We start from the raw sequence: 10086 nt of genomic DNA, 5'->3' as shown, positions 1-10086 counted from the left end.
GCACCAGTGGCAGTATTCAGCCGGTTCGCACTGGATCGGGCAAACCAGTAGCAAGGATTTGGTGTGGGTCGCCAAACTGGTAGTAAGTTCTGGCTGGCCATGCCCCCGACCTGGTCACCCAGTTGCCACTGGCTCGCTTGCCCCACCCTCTCAATGCTCACTCACCCTGCCCGCCTGATGCTTGCCCCTTAAGGTATTTCTTTCCTTTTCTTCCCTCCCGACAATCAGCTGTTCATATGATCAGCTGTGCCAGGATTCCCCTTGCTGAGGCCCAGGAAGGCAAAAATGGAGGAAGGGACTCAGGCACCCTCTCCATTTTTGCCTTCCTGAGCCCGAGGAGCCTTCTTAGAGCAAAAACGCCCCCCCAGAGGTTCTTCTGAGGCCAGGAAGGTCCCAAAACAGAGCGTGGAGGGGTGCTGTGTGCCAATCCCATGCTCTGCATTTTTTCTTCCTGAGCCCCAGAGGAGCCTTCTAGGAGCAAAAACACCCCCTCCCCCAGAGTTTCTTAATGGATGGAAACTGAACAAGGAGAGATTTAACCTGGAAATAAGGAGAAACTTTCTGACACTGAGAACAATCAACCAATGGAACAGCTTGCCCTCAGAAGTTGTGGGAGTGCAATCACTTGAGACTTTCAAGAAGAGATTGGACTGCCATTTGTCAGAAATGGTGTAGGGTCTCCTGCTTGGGTGGGGGGTTGGACTAGATCAGCGGTCGCCAATTGGTGGGCCACAGCCCACCGGTAGGCTGTGAAAAAATTTTGGTGGGCTGCAGAGAAATCTCACCCCCAGAGCACCACCACAAAGCAATTAATCCAGGCTGCACAGAAACACAAAGCTGTGCTGCCTAAATGGCCCGTGGAAACCCTCCCTGCCCACTTACTCCTTACCCGATAAACTTGCCTGCTAAATTGTTATTTTTCCTTTTTCCGACCATCATCTCTTCTGCTGTGCCGGGAGATTTAGATTAGCTAGGAAGCAGGAAATGGTTGATTTCTTGCTTTCTAGCTAGTCTTTAGATCTTCAGCTCAGCACCGCCAAACCTCCCTTAAGACTGAAGGTTTGCTTGCAAGCCAATTCAGTGCAGACTTACGGCAAGCAAATTTGAGAGACTGAGCTAGCCTATGGGAGATAGATATATCACTGAATGATTCTGTGAGCAACTCAGTCTGCCTGCTTTGCCTGATTTTGGGTAAAAGTTGCTCTTTTTTATAAAAAAAATTCAATATTTACATGCATGGTATGTTGTGAGTTAATTTTGTGAGTTTGCTTGCAAGCAAATTTTATGTGACAGACTGAGCTAGCCAATGGCAGATATATAGATCTCTGAATGAATCTGTGATTCTGTAAGCAACTCAATCTGACTGCCTACTTTCCCTGATTTTGGGTAAAAGTTGCTCTTTTTTTATAAAAAATTCAATATTTATATAAATATTTTTTTTAAAAAAAAAAAACAAGTTTTATTTTTTCAAGACAAACAATACATAAATACACATAAACACAAAACATAAAAGTATAAAAAATATCTTTTCTGAAAGTAGCTTATTCCCGGGTTAAAACTCTTGGTACAGACACAAGTTCAATTTCATATTCATTTTACATACCATTTCATATCTTCTTAACATTTTCAATTTTCTATATAACTTCTCCTCTCCTTTAAATTTTCTCAATTTTTTTTATCTCCTCTCAATTCATATCGTAATATTTATTATTCTTTGTCTGTTCTATTCCAGCCAATCATTTATTTTTCTTCTTTAAAAAAAAAAGAAGTACTTCTCCTATACACTATATGGAGTATGATGCCTTTATCTTTTTCCCCTATATTTATAGTACTTAATATAAAATACATAACATACATTGGGATTCTGTCTGGTACATTCTAAAATTATACTATATTATCAAAAATAATACAAATCTATTCATTAATATTGATATTCATTCATATCTTAGATGTTTAACTCATTACTTTTCAATTAAATCACATGCTTTTATGAGAGCCCTATTTTTCAAAATTATTCCCCCCCCCCCACATCACATATTATAGCTCAATATTTCATTGAAATGTTCCTCCTTCTTCTACTTCAAATCTCATTTCACAAAGGGTTTGCTAATATACCATCTTCTAATTATTAATATTAACAATCATTTTATCTTAAACATTTTATCCATTTCAATTGAATATCATGCCTTTGTGGGAACACTTATGCTTTCCACAATTATTACCCCCCCACATCACAATCTTGAATCATATTTCATTACAGTACTCCCTTTTTCTTAACAAAAATTTCACTTGTTTATGTTAAATATTTTATCACATTTTAGGTTACATATTGTTTCTAATTTTCTATGTTTACTTCTAAATACAAGTATAAAAATGCAATCTTATGTACTTTTCTAGAATCCCTTTAACCATAAAGCTTATCCATTATCTCTAAAAAAAAATTGCTTCTTAACATCTTGCTCCCCACCATTAGGACTTCTCATCCCTTCCTTTCTTTCTTGTTTCTTCTTCTCCTTATCCTCTTTAACCCCTTGTCTCTCCACCTCCCTTTTATTCTGCTTTCCCCCTTTCTGTTGTTTCTTAACATAATGTCCCCTTTTCACCTTATTCTTCTCTTTTTGGGCTATTTTTCCAGATCTTAAAGACCTTTTCCCCCTTTTCTCTTGCTTTTCTCTTTCTCCAGTCAAAGTAATTTGTTCATCAAAGATGGCTTCTCCTTCTTCTTTATCCCCATCATCCTCATTCTGCTTCACATAAGTATAAACCGACATTTCCAAGTATTGAAAAATAGTGTCAAGACCATCGTCCCCTCCTTGTTTTTCTCTTTCAAATTTTTGATATATAAGTTCCAATTCATCCATAGATGATGCCATTGTGTAGAGAAAAAGTTTTTCCAAACAACCACCCAGATGATTTAATCAGAAGTAATTTCCAAAGGTTCCAAAATCATCAAACAATCCAAACAGACTGTTTCTTCTAGATACCTTCTTCTTCTTGACTTTCTCTTTCTGGGGTTAAAGTAATCACAAATCCTTTTCAAATATATTTTTGGAAGTTTTTAAACTCTTTGCAATTCTAGGCAATCTTCTCCTTATTTTCAAATTTTGCTCAGAATTTTTTTCACTCTCCCTTCCCACTCACAGCCAAAAGATTTTTTTTCCCGCTGTCACTTTAGGAAGGAGAGTCGAACAAAGAAAAAAAACTTTTCCCTTTAAGGTATTCACAGCTTGTAACTCTGCAAGGAACAATAGATACTTAACAGCTTTCAAGGTTCCAAATCACTTTCTCCCATCTTGTCCCAGTTAGAAGCAACTTTAACTTTTCTTTCAGCTTTCTCCCTCCTGCACTTGCTTACCCGGCTGCAGCTTTCTTCGTGGCGGCCATTGCTGACCGCCGTTCCTCCACCTCGGGAAAAGGGAGTTTAGCCGGCTGGGGAGGGGGTTTGCGGCACCCCCAAACCCCTTGCCGGATCCCCCCTATCTTCCGCTGCCTCTACAGGGCAGCTGTATCCCCCAGATCCAAATGGATCGGGGGAACCTTGGCGGTGAACACAGCAGGGATCGCACAGTGGCAAATCCCTGCCGCCGCCGCAAGCTAGCAAACCGGAAGTCCAATATTTATATAAATATTTATATTTTCATTCAAGCCATGCCCAGCCAGTCACATGACCACCAAGCCACACCCACAAATTAGGCCACACCCACAGAACCGGTTAGTGGTCCCTGGGATCTAAAATTATGAGTTTGGTGGTCCCTGAGGTCCAAAAGGTTGGTGATCCCTGGACTAGATTACCTATAAGGTCCCTTCCAACTCTGATTATCTGTTATCTGTTATCTCTTCTGAGGCCAGGAAGGTCCCAAAACGGAGTGTGGAGGTGTGCTGCATGCCCCCTCCGGGCTCCATTTTTTTTCTTCCTGAGCCCCAGAGGAACCTTCTGGGAGCAAAAACGCCCCTCCAGAGGCTCCTCTCAGGCCCAGAAGTCCCCAAAAATGGGTGGGTAGGGGTGGCTGCAAAAAAAAAAAAAAGCCATGCCCACCCAGTCACATGGCCACACCCACAGAACCGGTAGTAAAAAATTTTGAATCCCACCATTGACAAGGGCCCTTTGTAAATACCCCTCATTCAGCACTATTGTAAGTTTGAACATTCACTGAGGTAGTGTACCTTAAGCAAGGAATATTGGTGAGAGCTCCACTGTTCCACAAAAGGAGCCTCATGTGCTAAATTGCACCTTAAAAAAGCTTAAACTTTATTGAGGTAAAAGGCAAACCAGCAACAAGTTACAGAAAAGTTATGAAAACCTTATGCAAAATCATACACACGTGTTGAGTTCAACTTTGAGCTAAATACGTTCTTTTCTAGTGATAAATACATTTTATAATGATAGAAGCAGACCAATGGTTACAACAAAATGAAGCAATTGCAGTACTGTCAAAATCACTGGTAAATCAAAGTAATCAAGGAAAAAAATCAGTGATCAAAATGTCCCTTCAAATAAGAAAAATATCTATTAGATTCCAAGTTTTTCTTCTCACTAAGTGATCGTTACCTAGACTTCTTAGGTCTAAGCTTCATCTTTTAATCCTTTGCTTATTAGATTTTCTCTGTTTTGAAATCTCCTATCAATAACTATGGCATAAATCTACATTCTAAATATTTCAAAACCAGTCTCCCCCCACCCCATCGCCAAGGAGGAAGAGGTGTCTCTGAGGCGGCCACGCTTGAAGCGTTGTGATGGCGTCAAGGTTACTGCGGATCTCTGGAGCCTTGCAGGCTCTGTGGGTGGGCCTGACTGCCCTGGGGAAAGGGTTGGGGCCTCTGGTGGTGGGCTCTCGTGAGGCCAGCTCCAGGGTATGGTTACTGATGAAGAACAGGCCACAGGAATAGAGAGGAAAGTTTTGGATACTATAAAGAAAGGAGTGGATCCTTATGGAGTATATCCATCCAAACCGTGCGGGGGAACCAAAGACGACCCCCATTTTGTCCCCTCCTTGACAAACGTGAGGCTCATGGGCTGTATCTGCAAGGAAGATGCTCTGGAGACGTACTACATTTGGCTTCACAAAGACAAAATGGAGCGCTGCCCTTCGTGTGGGGCCCATTTCAAACTGGTTCCTTGCAAGTTGTCATGAAAGTTTGCAAAACCCTACATTCAAGGTATGATAAAGATTTTAAAACAGAAGGTTTCTATGATAAATTGACTGATCTAGATAAGATTTTGACAGGTACTGATGAAAAGGTGATTAAAAAACTGTATGGATATTTATTAGAAATTAAACTAGAAGAAGAACAAGTTAAAGAAACTATGATTGTTTGGGGGAAGAATTTTGGATATGGGATTGATTTAGAGAAATGGCAAAAATTGTGGTCTCAAAATTATAAAATGACAATGTCAACAGCATATAAAGGAAATATGTATAAGATGTTTTACAGGTGGCATTTCCCCCCAACAAGAATAGCAAGAATGTTCAAGAATAAATCCGAAAAATGTTGGAAATGTCATCAGACACCTGGCTCATATTACCATATGTGGTGGACTTGTGCGGATGCCAAAAAATATTGGACTAAAATCCACACGTGGTTGGAAAAAATGACGAAAAAACATATAGACTTGAAACCAGAGATATTTTTATTAGGAATTTTACTTGATGCATATAGCAAAGATTTGAAATATTTGATTGTAAATGTATTAACAGTGGCTAGTATTGTATTTGCTAAAAATTGGAAAAATGAGAAAATACCATCGCAGGAGGAAATCATTAAGAAAATATTGGAATGTGCTGAAATGAGCAGATTGACATTTGAAATTAGAGAACAAGAGGATAAACAATTTTATAAAATTTGGGACCTTTTCTATCAATGGCTAGACAATAAAATACAGTAATGAAATATGTAGATTTTTAGAAAATAATAAATATATAAAGATGTACTCCTTTTTTATTATATCTATAAAATGTTTTTAGGATAGATTTGGGAGGATATGAATTCTTATAAAATAAACTAAGTAAATTATGGTTATCTCGTAAAATATGAATGAATAAAATTATAGTCAAATGATTGATTAATAATGATACTAGGGTATTCAATTTTCGATTGATAATATGAGCTACTATGCAATGTAAGTGTAACTGAAGACTACGAAATGGACGCACAAAATAATTTGTAAACCAACCAGCACACTGCTTGTATACTTATGGAAGAAAGTTTGATGTTTTTATGTTTTGTTTGTTTATGTTTGTTTTTAAAAACCAATAAAATTTACAAAAAGAAAAAAGAAAGTTTGCAAAACCCAAATTCTTAACTTTTTGGGGACACAGGCTTGAGCCAAAAATCTGGAATAAGTTATGAGGTCCTGTATTTTCTGCAGCTTAATAAAAGTCTTTTGACCCAATGTGTAAAACACACACACACACACACGCAAATATATTTCAAGACCACTTAACTTGAGTCTCAGAAAAAATCTAAGAGTAAAAATATAGAAAGACAAGAAAATGAAATCAAATGTATACATAATGTTGCAGTTCAACATAAAAGCAAGAAGTATAATTCTTATGAATGAGAGAGAGAGGAGAAAGAGAGAGGGGGGGTGGGGAGAGAGAAAGAGAGAGAGAAGTTCTTACTAAAGCATAGCAGATAAACACTAACTTTCATTGTTACCGAAACTAGGTCATGCTTCTGTTTTTATATTCTCAGAGCAGGATTCTACATTATGACAGAAATACAGTAGTCCTCAACTTATTATCATGATGGATCATATGAGCCTGCCCATTATGGTTGCAGGTGGTGACGGTCATTAAGCAAGCAACTCACTTAACGCACATCCCTTCTCTCCTCCATGCAGTTGTTAAGCAGAGCACAGAATACTTCAGGAATGAGATGCCCTGGAAGGCCTAACACAAATCCAGGCCCATACTGCACCATCTCTCCACTCACACATGAACCCTTCCAAGCCTCTGGTTCCTACCCATGCCTACTCATGCTTGTCTACAATTGTTCACCTTTTGGGGGTGGGGGGGGTGGGGGGTATTCTACATCTCTTCCTGGAAGCACCCATTTTGCCATGCAACCTTCTTACAGTGAAAACCACAGGGCTCCATCCTGGAAGTAGGCAACACTTCCAGCAGTTCTGGAGATCGCATTGGGGAAGGAAATCAGGTCATTTTAGCCCTTGACCTCCTGAAACCATGTGGCATTATACTGGAAGTGTGCGCCATTTTGAAAGCTACTCCAAAATACTGCCCATTCTGGAACAGAGCCATGTGGCCTCCACTGTGTACGAAGGCTGCCTGGTGGAGCAGCTGCTTCCAGAAGACAATCTACAGTACTGAAAAGGTAAGTGACAGATGGTTGATAGGGGTTGGGAAGGAGAGGGTGCAATACATTTTTCTAAGTACTAAATTCCTCCATAGCTATACAGTAAATCAAAGTAAACAGAATAGTTTTAATTTATGTGCTTGCTAAAAGTTGATACAGACTTTATGGCATGTAATCAAGAAATGTTATCTTCCTGCGGATGCTAGAAAATACTGGACTAAAATCCGCATGTGGTTGGAAAAAATGACAAAAAAACATATAGACTTGAAACCAGAGATATTTTTATTGGGAATTTTACCTGATACATACAGCAAAGATTTAAATATTTGATTGTAAATGTATTAACAGCGGCTAGGATTGTATTTGCTAAAAATTGGAAAAATGAGAAAATACCATCGCAGGAGGAAACTATTAAGAAAATATTGGAATCTGCTGAAATGAGTAGATTGACATTTGAAATTAGAGAACAAGAGGATAAACAATTTTACAAAATTTGGGACCTTTTCTATCAATGGTTAGATAATAAAATACAATAATAGAATATGTAGAATTTTAGAAAATAATGAATATATAAAGATGTATTTCTTTTCTTTTTTATTATTATATCTATAAAATGTTTCTAGGATAGATTCGGGAGGATTATATGAATTGTTATAAAATAAACTAAGTAAATTATAGTTATCTCGCAAAGTATGAATGAACAAAATTATAGTCAAATGATTGTTTAATAGTGATACTAGGGTATTCAATTTTTGATTGATAATATGAGTTATTATGCAATGTAACTGTAATTGAGATTATGAAATGGATGCACAAAAAATTTGTAAACCAACCGATACACTGCTTGTACACTTATGAAAGAAAGTTGGATGTTTTTTATGTTTTGTTTGTTTTTGTTTGTTTTTAAAAACCAATAAAACTTGCAAAAAAAATGTTATCTTCCTCTATTCAAAGGAACTTAACATATCTCACAATGGAAAGTATCGTTATGATTTATTGTCCACTTTTCCATAAACTGGTTTCATTCTTTTTTTTTCTTATAAAGAGTTTTTTTTATTTTTAACAATAAACATAGACAAATACAAACATAAAACAACAAAATAAAACCATCTTTCAATTGTACAGTGTGTCGGTTGGTACATAATTCTTGTGCACAATATATATAACCATTTCCTCTTGAATTTAAATTTACATTCATATTATATTAATCAACTTTCCATATCATATTATATTATTATTACACCATCATTTGATTTAAGTTTCAAATCCAATTTCCATAAACTGGTTTCCTTCTTGTAAATTGGAATTTTTCAGCTCAAGAGAGAAAAGTCCTCAATTCAAATTACAGGTCGTCCTTGACTTTCAACCACAATTCAGCCCAAAATTTCTGTTGCTAAGCAATAGACAATTGTTAAATGTATTTTGCCATGTTATATGATCTTTCTTGCCATGGTTGTTAAGGGAATCGTTGCTTTTATAACATGGTTGTTAAGTGAACCTGGCTTCCCCATTGACTTTGCTTGTCAGAAAGTTGCAGAAGGTGATCACATGAGCCCAGGACAGTGCAGCCATCATAAATACATGCCAGGTGCTAATTATCCAAATGTTCATCATGTGACCATGGGGATGCTGCAACGGTTGTAAGTGTGAAATAAGCCACTTTTTTCATGGTCATTCTAACTTCAAATGGTCATTACATAAGTAGAAGACTACCAGTAGAGTGCCTGAAAGCTCTTCAGACTTTCACTTGAAATACAGGTAATCCTTGATTTCCAACACTTCATTTACTGACCGTTCGGAGTTACAACGGAACTGAAAAAAGTGACTTATGACCATTTTTCACACTTATGACCATTGTAGCATCCCCATGGTCATGTGATGCTTGGCAACTGACTCATATTTATGATGGTTGCAGTGTCCTAGGGTCATGTTCAGTGTGGTATTCAACTTTTTTTACTACCGGTTCTGTGGGCATGGCTTGGTGAATGTGGTGTGGCTTAGTGGCTGTGGCATGGCTTGATGGGCATGGCAGGGGAAGGTTACTGCAAAATCCCCATTCCCTCCCCATCCCACTAACTTGCTTTCCAGCTCCGTTCTCCTGTTCAGGGCAACAAAAGAAGACCCAGCCAATCAGCCAATCCGACCCAGTCAATCAGCTAATCTGATCAGCTGGGACTTGGGAGGCAGATAATAGATGCGGGATGGGCCAACCAGAGGTGATATTTACCAGTTCTACGAACTACTCAAAATTTCCACTACCAGTTCTCCAGAACCCGTCAGAATACCACCTCTGGTCATGTTATCACATTGTGTGATCTTCTGACAAACAAAGTCAATGGGGAAACCAGAATCACTTTACAACCATGTTACTAACTTAACAACTATGATGTGGCAAGAAAAGGGTTAAAAGGGGACAAAACTCATGTAACTAACGTCTTAACTTACTAACTGACATTCTCGGCTCAATTGTGGTCGTAAATTGAGGACTACCTGTCTGTTAAATTCCAACTCTTCTTTACCATATTCAGAATGGAAATAAAAATAGATCAATCAAACAAAGAAGCATGAAGAAACAGCATCCAGAGGCTTAGCCATTGTCAGATGCAAGGAACCCTGAGATGATAAGATTTCACTGGATAGGCTGCATTCTCTTGGCAACAACCAGATCAGAATGGGACAACTTGCCACAGCTAACACCACAGTCAACTCACTCCAGCCAACTTGTCGCAGGACAATTCAACCATTCAATTCAATTATTTAAAGTAATTTTTA

The 10086-nt window shown here is 38.2% G+C and overlaps 1 protein-coding gene across 1 annotated transcript; it reads left to right on the top strand.

The window, feature by feature from the left end:
• The first annotated feature begins 4705 nt into the window (after positions 1-4705).
• Positions 4706-6402, top strand: LOC113427784 (cytochrome c oxidase subunit 5B, mitochondrial-like). Its single transcript, XM_087950695.1, is given in 3 exon segments — positions 4706-4846; positions 4849-5146; positions 6290-6402. Coding segments are annotated over 2 exon segments (396 nt in total). The 5' UTR covers positions 4706-4734; the 3' UTR covers positions 5133-5146; positions 6290-6402.
• The last annotated feature ends 3684 nt before the right edge of the window (positions 6403-10086 follow it).

This window comes from Notechis scutatus, chromosome 1, assembly GCF_049901735.1.
Source record: "Notechis scutatus isolate UNSWTSFEM ecotype Mainland chromosome 1, rNotScu1.2, whole genome shotgun sequence".
NCBI classification, from domain to species: Eukaryota; Metazoa; Chordata; class Lepidosauria; order Squamata; family Elapidae; genus Notechis; species Notechis scutatus.
This window is presented reverse-complemented; position numbering and strand designations above follow the sequence as displayed.